The sequence below is a fragment of the Trachurus japonicus genome, chromosome 6, assembly GCF_045865225.1.
Source record: "Trachurus japonicus isolate A0001 chromosome 6, Traja_1.0".
Lineage (NCBI taxonomy): Eukaryota > Metazoa > Chordata > Actinopteri > Carangiformes > Carangidae > Trachurus > Trachurus japonicus.
Genome location: NC_140912.1, coordinates 448809 through 468709, shown reverse-complemented (window position 1 = coordinate 468709; position 19901 = coordinate 448809). Strand labels below are relative to the sequence as shown.

The window sequence follows — 19901 nt, the reverse complement described above, 5'->3', positions numbered from 1 at the left end:
GGACTTAAGGATGAACTGATTAGAATTTTGTGGTTAGAGGTCAAAGGTCAAGATCATAACCTTTTTCACATTTTCACACAGCTGCCTCACTGGATAGAATGAAGTGATGACATTTTCCACAAACGGCACAAACGTCCACTTGGACTTAAAGGGATAGTTCACCCAAAATTGAAATTGCACTCATTATCTCCTCCCCCTCATGTCGACTAAGGGCTGGGAGAAGTTTCAGAGTCCTCCGTGGCTTCTCTGAGTTACAGGGGGTCTCGGCGTAGCAGTGCATGTCAATATAACGGTTGCAAATGGATACCAACTGTCTTCGTAACAAAAAGACACACCAAAAAACATCCAAATACCTCCATGCTGCTCGTATGTAATGTCCGTCTTGTATTGAAGCCCCGAAATGCGAAATTGTCCCGAAAAAAATTAAATAAGTCTATATTTCAAGCTTGTTTGTAGCGGAAGCTTCTCGAAGCTCCTCTTCCCGGTTCGTCAAATTTGGACAAACTGGGTCTGTCCTCTTCCCAGTTCGTCCAAATTTGACGAACCGGGAAGAGGAGCTTCCGCTACAAACAAGCTTGAAAAACAGACTTATTTGATTTTTTTTAATTTTTCAATCTTGGGTGAACTATCGCTTTAAGGTTGAACTGATTAGAATTTTGTGGTTAGAGGTTAAAGGTCAAGATCATAACATCACCAAACACATTTCTAGCACATTTTCATACAGTTGCCTCACTGGATAAAATGAAGTGATGACATTTTCCTTCACTCTGACATCACATGTTCTGCAAAAAAACACCTGTGGACTTAACTGTAAGGCAGGAAGTGGGAGACTGTGAGTAACCGTGCTGCAGTGATTCTTGTCTTGATTGAGCAATTGTTCTGTGGGAGGATGGTTAAACCCCCTCCCTGTGCTGGAGAGGTTTACTGTAAGTTGCTTGTTTTGTTCCAGCAGCAGTCCAAAATCTAAAGCTATTCACTGAATGGTAGAAAACAGAGGGAGGCAGGAAATCTTCACAGTAACTGGAGGCAGATGTTTGGCATTTACTCAATAAATGACTGGAAGCAACACATTGATTATCAAGACAGATGTAGATAGATTTTCAGACGATCAACTAATCAATAGTGGACTTATTGTTTCAGCTATAACAACACCGCCTGTCTTTAAATATCTTCCTTGAATTCAAACAAAGACGCTGCAGTAGCTGTCACCGTGTTGAAGCAGTGCTCATCTTTCCTTCTCTAACTGATTAAGACCAATCCAGTGTTAACCCCTTCTTGGCTTCCCCCTCGCAGGATTACAGCAAATCTGTTGCTAATGACTGATTGTGGGGCTGCTGATTGTGTTTGTGTGCGTAAAGGGCGATGATGGTGGTGGTGGTACAGTAGGGGGTGGGGTTGTTAGAGCAACGTCTTGTTTTGAAGCTTGCCACGACTCTGACCCCTCCTCCACCCCACCGGCTCCTCTCCTCCCCCCACATTGATGGATCTGCCCCGGCTGATTGGGGAGGACATTTCTGCAAAGTTCCCCCCTCCTTGATTATGCAGCTCGCATCAGGCCGAGCAAGGAAAAGGAGGGGTTTTCACTCACTTTCACTCAGCACATTATGCCCTAAGGGGGGATACACGGACGGGGTCATGATAAAAAGCGCAGATGACAGTATTGGTCATCAGAGTGCAGCGCTAAAAACCTCAAATCTGCCCCCAGCAGCCTCCCCTCCGCTCGCTGTAATATGATTTCTGATTTCAGAGTAATGAGGTTGAGAATTCTAAGGGGAGTAACAGGAGAAAGAAAGAGATTGAAATTCAGCCTGCAAAGCAAAGCAGGAAGGAGAGGGTGAAAAAAAAAAACATAGACAAGAAAAACCACCAAAATCAGACCACAAGCAGTAATAGCCGTGGCAACGTTCAGGGTGTGATTTATGGGGGAGAAGAAATGGCCTTATTGGAGCGCTGTCACGTCCGGGCCTTGTGATTTACTGTGATGACTGGAGCGCTCTCATCACGTGCATTTCAGGCTGCTTAGATAGGACAGGAGAGGCAGGAGGCCCCATTAATACTGATTATAAGAGCATGCTGCCTTTCTGTGTGGTGCCGCTCTGATGGGTTTTTACAGTATATCAATTCAATGACACTTCTTAATGGGATAGATGGTATTGGTTCTTTTCACAATGTGCTGTGACGCTGTAATGAGGCTCCTTGTCGGCTCCCCCCTAATCTCCTAAGTGCATCTAATAAGATCATTTATGATTTATGAGTTCTACAGAAGTTATACTCGGAGTCAAATGTAGCTGTAGAGAGTGACGTGGAGAGACTGAGAGGGGCAGAGTTTTACTTTTAATAAACTTACTTTTTTCATCTCTTTGTCTGAAGACAGCGAGAGATGAATGTCTTTAATAGACGAGCACAGCACCCTAGGTCTCCGTTCCACAGCAGCAGTGTTGTTCCAGATTAAAATGAGTGTTTGCATAGTTTCATTGCTGGTCACAAAAGGCCCCCCGCAGCACACAAACTGCTCCTCTTGAAAGGTGTTGCTAGGATACAGGCCAGCGTGAAAATGAAATCTCCTCTGCACTGCACTTCTCTGCAGCTGTACAGTTTGGACATTATGTCTGACGTATTGTGCGTGTGGTACCGTATAGCTGTACAGTATGTCTGCCCTGTTTTTTTCTTAATCCGGCTTTGTCTGGCTGGCTGGCGCTGTTTGAATGTTTAGTGGTAAACGTGATTTTTTTGTGTTTGAGTCGGGCAAAGCCGAAATATTATGCTATCGTCTATCATCCATTCAGGCTCCATTTGTCTGGAGACCTGTGAGATCTCAATCCTGCTGTCGCACCTCTGAGTCTCTGCCAGCTGACACCTCCGGCTGTGCACAAAGAATCAATAGCATCTGCCTCATGTTCAATTATACTCTAATCAACACACCAGGCCAGCACAACCTGGGAACGAATGGACAGGTTTGCTTCAGCATGAGGTGTTTGGATTTGTTTGTGAGTTTAACAGTGTGCTGGTGAACATGCACTGAAAGATTGACTCATTCTGACGAAAATATCATGCAAATGAGAACAGCTTCTTCTTTTTTTTCTTTTTCAACTCGATGTTGATGATGTTGTTGCTAAGAATTTGCACACTTGGATTGTTACCTGGCTGCAACATGACATATTCCCCATATAATTTTCTCTCAGGCTGTCTTTGGCCTAATACTTTAATTAAATGATTAACTGGGGAATAAATTAGATTTTGAAAATCACTCAAAAGTCCTTGGTCCATCTACAAGACCTTCATCTGGCCACATTAATATTCTGTCACAGTCTTGGTGGCAAAAAATGTTTCAGAATCTCTGCTATTATAGAGTAAACTGAAATTCTAACAGTTTTCTTCCAGACTTGTCTCAGTCGGAGGATCTTTGTCTCTGTGATGCTCTCTGTTCTGTTAAACAGACTTCTCTGAACACATGAAAGATTTTCAGCCTGATCTAATTCGGAATATCAATTAAAATATTCTCCACTATTCTGGAGAAGCGAGCTTTGTGCCCTCTTCTTCTCCTTCTCTCTGTCAGCACAGTGTGTGTCCACACTCCGGCAGCTGGTGCTTTTCATATTGTGTTACTGGGCGTGAGGCTGATAGCCAGTGTGGCCCTGACGATTCCTGGTGTGGCGTTAACATCATGGGAGCAGTGAGTGAGCAGCGCGATCGCCTGCTCAACCAAACCAATGCTCCGGATTTCTTCTGGCAACTGTCCAAATGTCAATCATCAGGTGGCCACCAATCAAGGAGCTTGTGCCCGGGAGGCTGACAGGAAGCAGAGACATGGCTAAGTTGCTGCACTGCTGTGCTTTTGTGGTCCTTGTGTAGGCAGGGATTGGTTGGTTGTGTGCAGTGATGCAGTTGATCAGTTTCCACATGATGTGCACAGAAAAGCTTCTATATTCATTCCATCCACATTGTTTAAGCCTATGTATGAATGTATGTATGCATGTATAAAGCAAATATTCTGCTTGAGTGTGATTAAAGTGAGTTTATGAACAATACATATTGATTTGTTAGATTTAAAGCAGCAGTAAACAGAATATTTGTGTTAATTTAAGTCTTAAATAGATATATCTTCCGACAGCAATCACTTACATAGAGTGTTTGGTCTGAAACACGGGTCTGTCAGTCACTCTGCTCTGCTGTAAGCTGAGGAGAAAACTTTCCTTGTATCCTACAACCTTTATCCAATGAGGAGAGAGAACGGCATAAAGGGCTGTGTGTGCAGCCAAGGGATGTGCGTGAATGTGGTGACGTAGGGACGAGGACCAATAGATCCATGAAGAGGGCGGGGACTGCTAACTCCATCGGCTGACAAGAAGTTAGCCAAAACGACTGGATCGCTTACTTCTGCTTTAACAGTCACTTTTTGCATTTAGTTTAGTAACATCACTCTGTTTCTGCTACAGAAAAGAGCAGTAAGAGTTATTCATAAGGGAGTCAACAGAGAACCCTCAAATAGATTTTTTATTCCTGCAGGTTTATTGAAAGTGGCCGATCTAATACTGTAGATCTTCAGACCTTAATGTATAATGCAAAGAACAGATCATTACCAGAACATTTACAGAGCTTGTCCAAGCTGGAGGAAGAGGACAACAGACTGAAGCTTGATTTTAAACATACATTTGCAAGGATACACTTAAAGGTGTACAGAAATGGCCGTTTGTCCTGTTTGTCGCGCCGAGTTGTCACAAGTTGCCGCACGAGTTTACCCGAGTAAGGAAAACAAATTTGATTGGTCGTTATTGAGCGGGCGGGATATTCAAAGCTTGGGGTGAGACCGAGCTCCGTGTGTGTGTTCGTGTCTCAGACGTTTTGATTGACAGATGACAGATCCAATATCAGTGGCTGATGAATCGTGCGCAGATGTATAATCAGTGCGCCTGCATTATCCAATGCGAAAAAAACATACCACACTTTCATCCTAGATTTAATCAAAAATATAATTTTGCACAACGTTTGGGCTACATCGTCTGATAGATGAGTTATTACACTAATTTTATGACCCAGGAGTGGAATCAAATTCAATTTTCTTATCTGTACAGCCTTAAAACAAATGTGTATTTCTGTTGCAGGTGTACAACTTTTTAGTTCCTTGCTTTGTGAATGCCAATGTTTTATAAGTATATCTCATTTTAAGAAAATGTTTAAAAAAGAAAAATAAGCGCCTATAAAAAAAGAAGGGGAAAAAGAAACAATAGATACACTGTAGACGAGCTTTGCTTGTTTGTTTACTTGTTATTATTACATGTTTCATCATCTTGAATTCTTTGAAATATTGGTGTTGATAGTAGGAGCCAATGCAATTATAACAATAGAAAGGGGCAGGTAGTTTTTCTTCATCCTGCTCCTTTTCATTTATGGTGACTTTAGTGTGCATTATGTAAATATGTGCAACCATGTGAAATATGTTAAACCATGAATGGAATAAAACAAAATTAAACGAAAAGTTTATATATTGTCTATGCATTTTTTTCCTGTCATGTGACAATCTCTTCCTCTTTTCTTATGTGTCTTTCAGGAAATCCAGGCTAATGTCCTGCTAATGTTCCATCAGCTGAGCTTCTAGCTGTAACCCCACCAGGTGGTTCTTACTTGAACATCATGCTGCACCACACGTTGCTCCTCCTCCATCTCCTGGTCCTCTCGCTCTCCCCTGCAGGTCAGTAACACATCGGCTAAATGAATCCACAGAATGTGTGAAGAGAGATTCTGAGGAGCTGTATCACCACTGATGGATGAATAGAAAGCGTTGCATGTCTTTACACGCAGCCTTTTTAATGTGACCGTCAAGCTACTCAGATATCACTGTCGAATGTTTTTATGACCGCACAAGTCATTTCATTTCTCAGTTCAGTGCTTGAAATAAACACATGTAAATCATAAAATTTGCACTCATTTGGCATCTGTGCCACATAAAGTGTGGTAATCGTTTCAGCAGTGGGAGCACTTTGCTCGCCGAGAATTTGCTTCTCAAACATTGGCAGTGAACAGCACTGAGAAATCAAAAGGACGCTGCTCATTTAGCTTGACTCTGTTTTATTTCTATGCCCTTTATCTTCATCAAATGCAACCTTTCAAAAACCCCAGTCTCAAAGATAAACAGTCTGTCTGCGACGTGGCTGCAAAACAGCAACTAAATAGACTGAGGCATTTTCCTCCAACAAGGCAAAAAAAAACAAAAAAACAGGAGGCACACGACTTGCACAGTAACACATTCATCAAAACTGGATTGCAAATGGACTCATGAATGGGAAATGATAAAGACAAGGTGTCAACAAGCTGTTAATGACTAGCTTTCAAAAATATACAACTGTGTATATATATAACGATAGTGCAAATGATGTGTGCCTCAAGGGAAACTACAAATCTGTTTTTATTGACTTCAGTAATGATGTGTTTTAATGTCAGGAGTAAACACAGATGAACTAAATGAACTTGATGAAAGATATAAGGTACAAGTAATCATCATAGATCATACATTATCATGGGACATGCATATTAGGAGGATAATAACCAAAATTGGAAACATTCTTTCAATGATTAGGAGATGCTCTAAATGTCTAACAACACAAATTACTAGTCACATATGGATTATTGTACAGTTGTCTGGTCCAATACCTCACTAGCCAACATCAGAAAACTGCAACTTATACAAAACAAAGCAGCACGTGTTGTACTTCAGGTCGAATATTTGTCAAATGTATGCCAGTCTCGGTTGGCTGGATGTAAAGCACAGATTGTCATATTTGTTGATGGTATTTCTTAGAAATATTATAACAACTAAAATGCCATATATATTTTTTTTTTCATAGAAAACTATCTTTTAGTTCAGACATACATAATTACTCAACTTGACATGCTGCTGGAGGTTATTTTATTTTACCCAGGGCACTTTCTCAATGTACAGTATTAGCTATGAAGGAGTGGAATGCCCTTCCGAATTATGTTATACAACAAAGAAATGTGGTTAGTTTTAAAATGAAACTAAGAGATTATTATTATTTCGATCGTAATTTTGACCATTAGTATACTGTATCTGTAAATTGGGTCTTGGCATCCTTGTTGTGTAGTGATTCAATGTAGGAGCTGGTAATGTATGTTAGGTGTTCGTCTTGGATGTTTTGTTTGTATGTGTATGTATTAAGTATGTGTTCTTCTGTATGTATTTTTGTTTTTATGTATTAAGTATGTGTTGTGTGTTGTTATGAAGATGAAAAGACCCCAGGAAGAATAGCTGCTGTGTGGCAAAAGCTAATGGGGATCTTAATAAACAAAAGAAAACAAAAAGCTGAGGCCAGTTGTAAAAGGAAGAGCTACAAAGATTACATGGGTTGGGCAATTGTGCGCCTGGAGGTCCTCAAGTTTGCAGGTTTTCTTTTCTTTTTTGTGCTCCTGCTGTGCAATCATCTGTGTTGGAAACAAGGGAATGTGGACAGAAAACAGCCGGCCTGAAAATGGCCTGTCTAAAAAAGATACAACCTCCTCTGCTCCCGTACCTGGGGCTTTTCTCACTTGTTTCAGGCTGGATTTCACATGAACCAAAAAAAAGAGGGCTGGGATTGGGAATTTTGGCTTCACATCACATCCTACTCAGACAGGCATTGAGATGGAGGAGATTTATCTTTTTCTTTTCCCTCTTTTTGTTATATGGGAAAGTCCTTGTAGCATTGCAGTTGAGTTCACCAAAAGTTTTGGCAGCACTACAGCGAAAGCTTAGAATATCCTGTTGAAAATGCTCCCGCATACAGAGACAGAATAGGAATAGGGAGATAAACATACATCAACACCCCGCACACGGCTGCACAGTTCACACACACACACACACGCTCTGTGGTTTACAGAGTTCAGCCACACAGGGCTGAACTGTGCCGCTGCTCTATCTAAACAGACAGCAGCCAACCAGCAGACTCAGGTTGTTATTGTGCGTAGAGAACATTGGCTTGACATTTTTGTTTAGCCCCAACTAGAATAAAGTTTGATGGCAAATATGACATTAATATTATGACAGCAGAGCAAAACTCATGCACACAACACCCTGCAACTAAAGGATAGAGTGTACAGTGTGTGATTTGTATGGTTCAGACAGCTCAATGGTAATTCTCAGACAGATAGTATTTAACAAAGTTGTGCATATATGTGTGTAGTGTGTATATATTATGCACATATTTTATACACAAACATAGTTATTCAGATTAACAGTCATTAATCATTGGAGATAACTCTGTTCTCCCCTAAATGCACCATAAATTATTACATCCTCAAGGCCATTCACAAAAGTGTAGTATTTTATTAGAAGGACAAGATGTAGTAGATTTCACAGAGATGGCCATCAGCCAAAGGTAGTCTTTCATTCCAAAAAACTGGCTTTCCAGCCATTCATCACATTCTCAGCAGCAAAAAGGGGATCCTATCAAACACCCTCACCCTGCTGAAGAGACTTTGATGATGGGGTGTAATAGGTTTTGATCAATTTTCTTGTTGTATCCTGTGAGGAGTAAGAGAAATGTACCTGTAGTCGAGAACAGAGGAAGTAACTGAAATGCTGACATAATGTCCTCTGTTACAGATGCATCATTTCACAGGGAGGAACCAGACTTTTACAGAGGTAAGAAACTTCCACCTTACATTCATACACTTTTAAATATCCATCACAGTTAATATAGTTTTTTTGTGTTTGTTTTATACTATCGATATTCATACAATATGAAGTGTTCGATTGGTGGTAAGGTTTCAAGCTTGATGCTGACCAGGATGTTATAGCACACAGTGTTAGTAAGTAAAGGTCAATGGGTCGACAACCTACCGGTATATATTTTTATGAACACATTCATTCTCTTGAAGCACCCTTTAGGAATTCATAGTTCGTTCAAACCGAGACCACAAAATGTGAAAAACAGGATTGCAGTAAAATTCTCTCAGTAAAAGACTGTGTTTGATTTATAGTCTCTATAGCAGAGAAACAAGCTGCACCTATTCACAGGCAGGTTGATGAGGCTGTGGCCTTGGAGTTCAGAGGTGGAAGCAATGATTCATAGTTGAGGCTACACCACTACTGTAGGTCTAGGTGCATTTTGGAAGAATAAGGCCAGTGCGGGTTTTGGTTGCTTATTGCATTTTTGTGTTAAAATTAGAGCTGTCAAAGTCAACGCAATAATGATATGTTGATGCAAATTCCATATAAAACACCTTGTCCTGTTATATTAGCCTTTGGCCCCACTCACACTTTGCCAGCGTTATTGTGAAATCTGTGACCTATCAGATTTTGTGACCACAGAGCCTGCTGCACATTTTCAACATCTGCTTGGTCGACAGTGGACCAGAATAAGATTGTGTGTGTGTGTGTGTGTGTGTGTGTGTGTGTGTGTGTGTGTGTGAGAGAGAGAGAATGGCACAAACTACTCCCAGTCAGGTTGTCATGTTGGTGGTGCATGAAAAGTGACCTGGAACTGTCTCCATCCTGTTTGTTAATTCAGTCCCGGTGGATGAAGGCAGCTGTCTGGAGGACGATGGAAGGAAGTTACAGACTTAAGTTGGTTTGATATCAGAGGACTGTCAGCAGTCAGTCAGTCTGTCTGCTGTATGGATGAGGATGTTCATGGTTTTCTTCTGTTTGTTTCACAGTAAAATTGACTCTGATTATTTCAGTGTCCACCTTGGCTTAATGAATGAATGAATGAGCTGCAGTTGCGAACTAAACCATCTCTGCTAACATTTACCACTCAGATGACGCTGTCATTGTATGGCCTTGGCAAGTAATTATTCATACAGTAGTTGACAGAGTAAAGGTATCCCCTCCCAAATGCATGTATACAATTTCTCTTTCAGGTATAGTACTGTATGTTTTGTTTTTTGTTAAGTATATTTTTTGGGCTTTTTTTGCCTTTTAATTGATAGCACAGTTGAGGGAGAGACAGGTAACGGGGGAGAGGGAGAACAATTCTTGCATGTGACCTTTAACCAGCAAAACATGTGTTGTGTGTTTCATTTGTTCCGGGAAAAAGTCTCTTGTGCAACTTTGCTGTTTATTTATGGAAATCACTATAGGATACAGATTCTCCAGTAAGATTCACCACAAAGCCTTACAGTCCAGGAGAGGGGGCGTCAGCGGATGTTGGAACTATTTTCTGAGAGGGGGGGCCAGATTTTTGAGGGTTGGGTTATTAAAGATCTGATCCAAGTTATTTTATAATAGCATACTGTGTGTATATATATATATAAAAAAATATCCGACAGCGCAGTGAGGAGAACAGCATGTGAGGAAGATGAAGATGAACTAATGAACGATGAGCTTGGTCGCAAATGTGTAAAAATAAACTGAGGGATTTAGAAATAAAGGCCTCCCTCAAATAAAGGCTGTACGTCACACTGAGCTGTCAGATGCAGCCTGACTCCACTATGCCAGATGCCAGGCTGCTGTATGGAGCCAGGCAGGCTGCAGATCATATCAAAAGCATAGCCTACATTTATCTCATATAATGCATAGATCTAAGTCAGACAAACTGAGTTTAAATCAGATTCTTTTTTTTTTTTTTTAAAGCACCCTGCATGCCTAGTTACGACGTCCGTGGGCGTCTGTTGCACAACTTCCTTGTGTCATCTGTTGCATCATTCAAGACAACATGACATTGTGAAATACTCACACAAAAACGCCCTTTTAAATAAAACACAATCCACTTTGCAGGTTCAACAAATGAACAATGCAGTAAAGCTGAAAAATATAGAGATAATATGATATTAAAAGCTTCATGTTCTCCATTATTTAAGCCTTTCTACTCTGACAGTAAACTCAATTGCTGAACTACAATGACAACCAAAGAAAAGAAAGTATATCAGCTCCAGTTGCCCATCTCTGCCCATTCCGGCCCCTGAGGTGGTGAAACTACAATAGTATCCGCTTGTCAAGATTTGTTAAGGGACATGAAGTGACAGACGGCTCCTCCTTTTCCCATGGTCCACAATAGGACAAATGAAAATCTATCTGGAGGTCATGTTTCTCTCCACTGTTGCTATTTCTGGATTTCTGCTACTTGGAAATGTACATTAATGGGGGCAGACCAAGACAGTGCACTGTACTGGGAGAGATGGTCATTAAACCCAGAATTGCGGTTGCTATGCTTCATTGTGGGGTTGATGAGGGAAAATAATGCCCTAAATGGCTGTATGATTGAATCATACACTGAGTCCGTCTCTGTGTGTGTGTGTGTGTCTGTCTGTTCAATGGTAACACAATCCACTCACCACAATCTCTAAAGCTCATTAATTAACGAGTTCTGTCTCTTTCTAAAGATCTGTACTGTATCTGTAGTGTATAAACAACAAGTTGGGGGTTTTACAGTGGGGTTTGTGCCAAACTATTCTTTGGCGGGGCATCACTTTAAGGTTGCCAGGCGACCAGCTGAGACTCAAGGAGATCTTTGTGCCAGGCCAAGTAGTAGTCCAAAAATAGTCCATATTGATCTTTTCATCTAACCACTGGCAAGAACGTGAATAAACGTATCTCCCAAAATGTCCCACTGTTCCTTTTAAGTCAAGTGTCTTGGCGGCAAAAGGGGAATGAAATGCTCCAAGCTCCAGCTCACATCCAATTGGACATTTGCATTATCTCCATAATGTTTGTCCCATGGAGGCAGCTGTCAGCAAGGGGTAAATGGCTAAAGAAGAGTGCTTGCTGATTTGTTGCCTGGGAACAAGCTGCATCCAGACTGAATTGTTGGTGGAAGCAACAGGAATCCTTTTTATTTTATTCATATTTTTATTGTTTCTTCTTTTTTTCCCCTGTTTCATTCACTTTTCTTCTCCTGGGAGCTTCAGTAATGGATGATTTTGACACATTTCCTGCACACCCATGTGGAGTGATACCTCCTGGACATGTTGACATAATCTCGGCTTGTCTCCAGGAATACCACAGCAGCATGTGGCTGATTGTTTGTGATGATGCACACATCCACTAGACTTCAGTGTTGAAGGTCACTCGACGCTGAAACGCGTAAGACTGTGCTGCTCAGGCTTTATAATGTTGAACTCTTTGTCAAACTTGAACACAGATGAAGGCACCGTCATCGGAGGAGGCAGAGTCAATACCACGCTCCTCAAAGGTCAGAACATTGTGTAGGCTGCCTTCCAGCTGGGACACACTGCAGAATCCCTCTTTCTTCTCACAAGCACACACAGCTTATCATTCAGCCCATAGCAATGTTAATATCCATCACCAGTCTGCTCTGACATGCCACCCACTATCTGTCTTTTTAGTACCAGTCAGTCCTGTAGCCTTTAATGCCTGTGAAATGTTTTTAGTTTTCACTGGATTAAACAAGTAAGGAAATGTCAATAGACACCACTTCTCTCAGCTGTTAGAACACATGCTTTACGTAGCACAGAAGTGAATAATGCTGCAGAAGAAATTTCTTTGAACATTTCTGATGTTTTTGAGGTGGTGAAACTTAAATTTGGTTGAATCGGACAATTCAACATCCTTCAGTTCAGGTCATAGTTTCCACTTTAAAACTATTTTACACTCTTGTATAGTGTATTTGGGTTCATGGACGTGTTAAAGGGGAATTGCCGTTTTTTACAATCTGGACCTTATTTCTAGCATAAAATACGATCATTTACTCACCCAGTCATTACAAGTCGTTCCGACGAAATTAGATCCAGCCGAGAGCCGCGTATATCCATATAATGCGAGTCTATCCGACAGCAGCAGAATGCAGCCTCTAAATAACACATTATCTACCACAAAACATGTTAATTTCACCAGTATTTTGTCATGATACACTAGTGCTATTCCCCTCTGAGTCCGGGGTTAGCTGTTATCAACATCCGGGGTCTGTAGGTTGACCTACTGACCTCTGACCTGGATGATGTCATCTCTGAGCACCGCACGGCTTGTTGCTACTGCTAATGCTATGGTTCGTTTCTGTGTGTTTCTGACTTGTCAGAACAAAATGAGCAGCTGGATGAAGTTCAGCTTCCACATGCTTCCTCTCCGCAACCTGGACTCACTAAAGCTCCAGCTAGTTGCGCAAAAAATGGACGCGAATGCTGAAGCGGAATCATTATTATCAGAATGAGCCGGGCAGTGGTCGGAGATGACATCATCCAGGTCAGAGGTCAGTAGGTCAACCTACAGACCACGGATGTTGATAACAGCTAACCCCGGACTCAGAGGGGAATAGCACTAGCGTATCATAGCAAAATATTGGTGAAATGAACGAGTTTCACGGCGGATAATGTGTTATTTAGAGGCTGCATTCCGCTGCCATGTCGACTCGCATTATATGGAGATACGCAGCTCTCGGCTGGAACAACTTGTACACCAAAGTTATCTGGGTGAGTAAATGATAGTATTTTATGCTAGAAATAAAGTCCAGATTATAAAAAATGGCAATTCCCCTTTAAGGTAAAAAAGCTTCTTGTGTTTTTGGGTACATACCCATGATCATCATGCCATCTATAAATGTCTTGTCCCCCACACCTCTTGCACTCATGCAGCCCCTCCTCATGTTTCACAGTTGCCACTGTGCAGTCTCTGTGGTAGTCCTGGCCAGGTCATCGCCTAACATGCTGAACCCCATCTGGTTTCGTCTGACCAAACAATGTGCTGCCAATATTTGTCATTCCTCTTTTCATGTTCTTTGGCGATTCTTGCAGTTTAGTTCTGCTTTGTGAGCGATGGCATCTTGGATGCTTTGCATTGAGGGCGACTTTGTGTAATGTCCTAATGTTGCACTCAGTTTTTTTGTACATGGACTGTGAAGAGAAGACCTCATAAATCCTGTTTGAAAAGCTCTGCTTCAGCCACCGTTTCAGAGAATAATTCAGTTTAATAGTCCTTATGATAACTGGCACCACACTGAGCATGTACTGACATACACAGCCCATACTTCTGCAAATAACTGGTTTGCAGTAAAACATAATAATTACACATTATTTATTTAATACAGAAAATTAAAAACATTAGATTTTTTCTCACTCAAGGGACAATTTGACTGTCATCATGCCTCATTGTGTGACTCAGGGGCTTATGGGTAATTATTGCAACACTGTGCTTGGCGCCTCCAGGAAACAATATGTTATCTGTCCCACTTGGACACTCTCTTGGTCATGCAAACAAAGCATGCTGCAGATGTAGCTAAACCACACAGCTGTGTGCAAGGTTGAATTCATCACAGGATTAAGTTCCTTTGGGAGTTTGAGCAATTATGTGACTATTTAGATGTGAAACAAAAACACATACTAAAAATATTGTATTTACAAAAAGGAAACTGCAGCTTGTGAAGCAGCTGGACAATTGAAAAGAACAACATTTTACAAGAAAGGAATGACAAAGGGACAGATTGCAGTTATGTTCTCTGGTATACTGTTTCAAATTAACAAGTCGCTGTCATGTACCTAAAGTTATATTCAATACCTCAATGAATTATTGATTTCTCTGTAGAAGCTGATGGTGGAGGAGAGCACATGCTTCTATAATATCAGACTGGGTGGTATTTCAGTCTAAACTTTAACTGGCCTTAAGCTGAATGGTGTGTTTGATAATGAAGTCTGCCCTGAGGAAGATCACTTCCAGCAGGCCTTGGAGACAGATAGCCTCTAGACTATATATGTGTGTGTGTGTGTCCTTCTTCCTTTGTGTGTTTGTACATGCATATGGGAGGGGACACCTTTTACATTATTGACTATTGTGCAAATAACTACTTGCCTACTGACCAAGCAAACAGTGTACCCTCAGTCATGCACATTGTAAGCAAAAAAGAAGAAACTGCAGGAGGATTTGATTAAAAAGAGAGAACCCGAGAGACACACAAAGATTAAGAGAGATAATAAAACAGAGAGTGAAAGAGGGATGTGGAATTTAAAAGCTGCACAGAGACTGTCTGTGGTTTGGACAAAATACATCAGTCATGTTTGGAAAGAGGGTTGAAAGAGTTTATGAGAGGGTCCACTGGCAAGCTATGAGAGAGAGAGAGTGATGATTCAAGAATTAGAGAAAAACAAGAGACAAGAGTCCAGTGTAGCGGTGCTAGCAGCGCTCTGAGGCTGTCCTTGTGCACAGCAGGACTTTGAGCTAAATGCAAGTCATCCGACTAACATCCCCACAGTGACAGTACTAACATGCTGATATGCAGAAGACACAATGTTGACCATGTTCACCATCCTAACTCTACATGTTAAAGCAGAAGTAAGCGGAATATTGGTGTTAATATAAGTCTTAAATAGTTATATCTTCCGACAGCAATCACTTATAGAGTGTTTGGTCCGAAACACGGGTCTGTCAGTCACTCTGCTCTGCTGTAAGCCGAGGAGAAAACTTTCCTTGTATCCTACAACCTTTATCCAATGAGGAGAGAGAACGGCATAAAGGGGCAGTCCTCTCTGTGTGTGCAGCCAAGGGATGCGCGTGAATGTGGTGACGTAGGGACGAGGGCGGGGACTGATAACGCCATCGGCTGACAGTAAGTTAGCTAAAACGACCGGATCGCTTACTTCTGCTTTAACCTGCTAACGTTTGCTAAGTAGCTCTAAACACAAAGTAGAGCAGATGCTGATGGGAAGGTCTTTGATGGTACTTGTTGCATTCATACTCTCCTCTTCCTGTAGGAAAAATGACAAACAATCTTAATCCTATTTTTTACTTAGGCAAGGCATCTTTATTTATATAGCGCATTTCATACCAAGGCAACTCAATGTGCTTTACATAAAGACAAAACATTAAAAAAAAGAAGCATAAGACAGAATAAAAACAAACAAAACACTAAAAACAGAGTTAAAAGCAAAGCAAGCACTTATTACAATATCATATCATTATATCAACACAAATTCATGGCAACCCCTCCAACAGGCTACTTGTTGAGACATTTCACCAGAACCCATTGGCATTGTGTTTATCTCTTATTCATGGTGACGCTTGAAAAAAGGGTCAGGGAATCATCCTCAATGTCTGTACGTAGTTTCTTGGCAATCCATCAGATAGCTGTTTAACTATTCCAGTCTCAGGTGAATCGCCATTGTCTGAACAACTAGTTAGGTTAAAGAGGTATGAGAACCTTAGAGGAGAAGAGTGTCTGAAAGGACTGCATGTAGGTTAGAAAGATGAAGAGGGGACAAAGGAAAACCAGAGAGTGAGAAAGTGAGAGGAGACAGAGGGAATGTTCCGGGCATGTGTGTGTCTGCAGGCAGTGGGCCTTATGTGGTCCACTTTAACACTCCCTCCACCATCTGTCACATCCCACATTACAGAGAAAAGATAGGAACAGCACCAGCGCTCATCCCTCCGAGTTAAAGCAGCAGCACTGCTACAGAGCCTTAGTGACTCTCCTCCTCCTCCAGCCCACCCCACATTTATATTTCATATTTACATCTGAAGCACTTTTTGACACCCATGCAGAACAACTTAAGTCCAGCAGTAGAATAGGGTCACTATATTCCCTTTACACCCCCCTGTGTGCCTGTTTCTTTTAGTTCCTCTTTGCTCTTTTCTCCCTTGTTTCTAGAACATAGTTTCTCACTTAATTTTCCTTCCGTCAGCCCCACAATGCCTCATTTATAATATGCTTAATTCCCTTTCAGCCAGCAGTAATGCAGAGTCCTTGGGATTTGCATCAATGTCAAGCACTTGCACACGGTTGGCTGCTGGAGTGTGTGGGAGTGGGTCCTGTCTCCTAACATCTTAATTGCTGCCTCCTGGTTGGCTATACAGTTAGCATGCTACTGTGGCTATAGAGCTGCTTTTATAGTGGTGAGGATTACACAACTTTTAATTCCTTTGCTTCCTGACAGCAGAGGCAGATAGATGTGCAACCGGATCAGTTACGATAAACTTGGTAGTCACTTTTGCAGATTACTGTACACTGATGTCAAGCCCTCACACATTTAACTGCTGGAGTGTTTTTCATGTGATTCTTCCTTTTATTCTTTTAGTATTCTGCAGATTCTTTTTGCTGAATAGTAGTGTGAATACATGCTTCAAGTGGCAGGATATTGTGACTTTTGTACAGGTTTCTAAAGGTTGCTTTCGGTCTGTCAATATGACATTTTCAGAGTGAGTGAATCCTAAGCACCAATGCTGGAAGGATCGAACAGGAACAGGATGCTTCTGTTTGAAAGAGCGAGCTTCTCCCCATTGAGGTGTCAGCTGTGCTCTCTTAGAACTCAAGTGACACAGGGGAATAACACATGTGCACATGCTGTGCATGCACGCCTCACATTTGTATTCCTGCAGTCACCTACACACATTCTTGATCTGAGAGAATAATCAGCATTTGGGAACATTTTGCCTCATTGCTTATTCATAGGTTGGCATTGTGTTTATGTCTTATTCATGCCACAGCGCCTAATTTCTCTCTGTTTTTAATGTGTAATTGAGGCTAATTGTATGTTCGCTTTGACGGTGTTACAGACAGATTGAACCAAGACAGGCATCTTCATGGAGAAGAACCCACCGTCTGGATTTGCATGTGCAACTGTTTCACAGCACTGATAATGACAAAGGAATGAAAGGTCACTGGATTATGCAAAGTCAAGTTAGCATTTCCAGTTCCAGGATTTGTATTTAGCTTGTAATAATATCATATCCACTGGCAACAGATGAAAGTGTCGGCACAGCTCTGTCATAATTAGTGTGATGTTGCGATTTGGAATAAAGCAACGGGGTTGTTATTCCGCGTCAGTGCTTGAAGGAGAGTTTGGGTGCATGCAAGGATCAGATTAGTTAAAGATTTAGGACCAGGAGATGGATGTGTGTGCATTTGTGAAACCGACAAACTGTGCTGCAATGTTAATATATATCACCATGAAGTCACTATGTTTTTAGTTTGTGTTGCATCTGAACTCAGCTATTCTGTTTTTGATGTTTTTGAAACTGCCCCAGAACTGCCAGACAGGTATCAAGCTCAAACACCTTGATGTATCCTGTTTGTAAGCCTGAACCCAGCTTGTTGTTACTTACCTTGGTCTTGTTTGTTTGTTGTCTGCAGACGAAGCCGCAGGTTTTGGGCCGGTGTTTGAGGAGCAGCCAGTGGATACCATCTACCCCGAGGAGTCGCAGGAGGCCAAAATCACCCTGAACTGCCGGGCCCGAGCCAATCCACCTGCTAAATACAAGTAACATATGTTCCCCATAAACCCAGACTCATTACTGCCCACTGTGCTCTGTGTGCCTCCTATGGTTCGCCATCTCTCAGGCTGTTTTTATAGTTGCAGACCCCATAGTTTGAGGGTCTGCCTTTAAATGGCAAGGTCACAAGGATGATTACCTTGACCTTGTGTGTGTGTGTGTGTGTGTGTGTGTGTGTGTGTGTGTTTGACCATGCAGAAACACACCATGGATTTTACTGCGGTCAAACAATCTGCAGAAATAAATTTTGTTAACACAGATGTTTGTGTTTTTCTCAAACCTACAATCATTTAAATGGCAAAATATGGGAACTCCTAGAAAAACCCAATGACAAATAAGATGTTGCGGCAGCTGTGGTATAAACAGCGTGGCCATCATGTCTTCACCTCATTTTGCAGCTCGAAATTACAGCGTTTTACATGATCCATTTCAATTTAGATGTAAATGTATGTAAATGATACTGCTCAGCATCCCCCCAAATCAGTTTCACTGTCAGAGAGCCCAGAATTAGATGTCAGAGGGAAAGGAATTAGCTTTGACCACAGCTGGTATTAAGTATTTAAGAGGGTTCATCCACTGTACTGTCCGTTATGCCTTTCGAAACATGAAATTTATAATTGCCTTTATATAGAACAGCTCCCAGTTTGTGGATATTGGTAAATTCCTTCAGTATGTACAGAGGTGCATTTCAAGAAAACTTACTTGTCAGTGTCCTACTTCATAGCGCTGCATGTAAAATAATCCATTTATTAACAATTTTAATTGTTGTTTTATCACTGATACTGACTGCTTTGAGAATGCACTATTGTACTGACCCCAGTTGTTTTCCCTGTAGGTGGAAGCTGAACAACATGATGATTGATCTGGATGAAGAGGGAAGCCACTACAGCTTAGTAGGAGGCAACTTGGTCATCAAGAACCCCATCAAAACCACACATGAAGGAGACTACACCTGCATGGCCTCCAACATGTTGGGCACAATCATCAGCCGAGTGGGCTCGGTCCAGTTCGGATGTAAGTGATCCCCATCCGAGCCCCCGTTCAGGCTGCACTGCTGAGCAGTACAGTACCATGCAGCCTTAACACAGAACTGCCCTGGAGCTGTGCTTTCATGCTTATTAAGTGCACTGAAATTGCGAGGGCAGCTGGGACAAATCATAAGTGGCGTGGAAAGTGCAATTTGTCAATGGTCTAACTTCATAATGCCACTGTGGCTAATGTGCTTTTCTATTAGAGGCCACAGCTCAGTTCACAATCAAAACTCTACATGATCCCTGAAACTTTAGTTTAGACTTTCTATAATTCAGCCACAGGAGAAATGTTAATAAAAGACAGTAGATGCTGAGTTGATTTTGCTCTGTGTTTTCTCTCAGACCTCGATCTTTTCTCATCAGAGGAGAGGGAGACGGTGAAGGTCAAAGAGGGGCAGGGGGCAGTGCTGCTCTGTGCCCCCCCACCACACCATCCAGGTACAGCATGTGTTGGCTGAATGTGCATCTGCTGAAGTGCTCCACCTACCTTATCTTGTAGCATCCTGAATGAATGAAGGCTTTATTTCAAACATGTGAATGATATATCACACTTGAAGCACTGTTGATACAACACTTTGTTTGAAAAGGAATAGGAAGAAGTATTAGCTTATTAATTCCTACCCCTTCTCCACTTAGTACCAAGTTATCAGACTTCCTGTGTATCCTGTGTGTGTTTTGTTTTAACATACTCTCAACACAAACAAACAACACCACCATAGCTGCTC

At 41.6% G+C, this 19901-nt stretch overlaps 1 protein-coding gene across 1 annotated transcript in view; it reads left to right on the top strand.

Moving 5' to 3' along the window:
• Positions 1 to 5574: 5574 nt before the first annotated feature.
• The window catches only part of cntn1a (contactin 1a), a 39795-nt gene continuing 25468 nt past the window's right edge, over positions 5575 to 19901 (top strand). Inside the window, exons 1-5 of the mRNA XM_085778141.1 lie at positions 5575 to 5689; positions 8597 to 8635; positions 18006 to 18132; positions 18981 to 19159; positions 19519 to 19614. Of these exons, the coding sequence (XP_085634267.1) occupies positions 5632 to 5689; positions 8597 to 8635; positions 18006 to 18132; positions 18981 to 19159; positions 19519 to 19614 (499 nt within the window). The 5' untranslated portion in view covers positions 5575 to 5631. The remainder of the gene's footprint in view (positions 5690 to 8596; positions 8636 to 18005; positions 18133 to 18980; positions 19160 to 19518; positions 19615 to 19901) is intronic.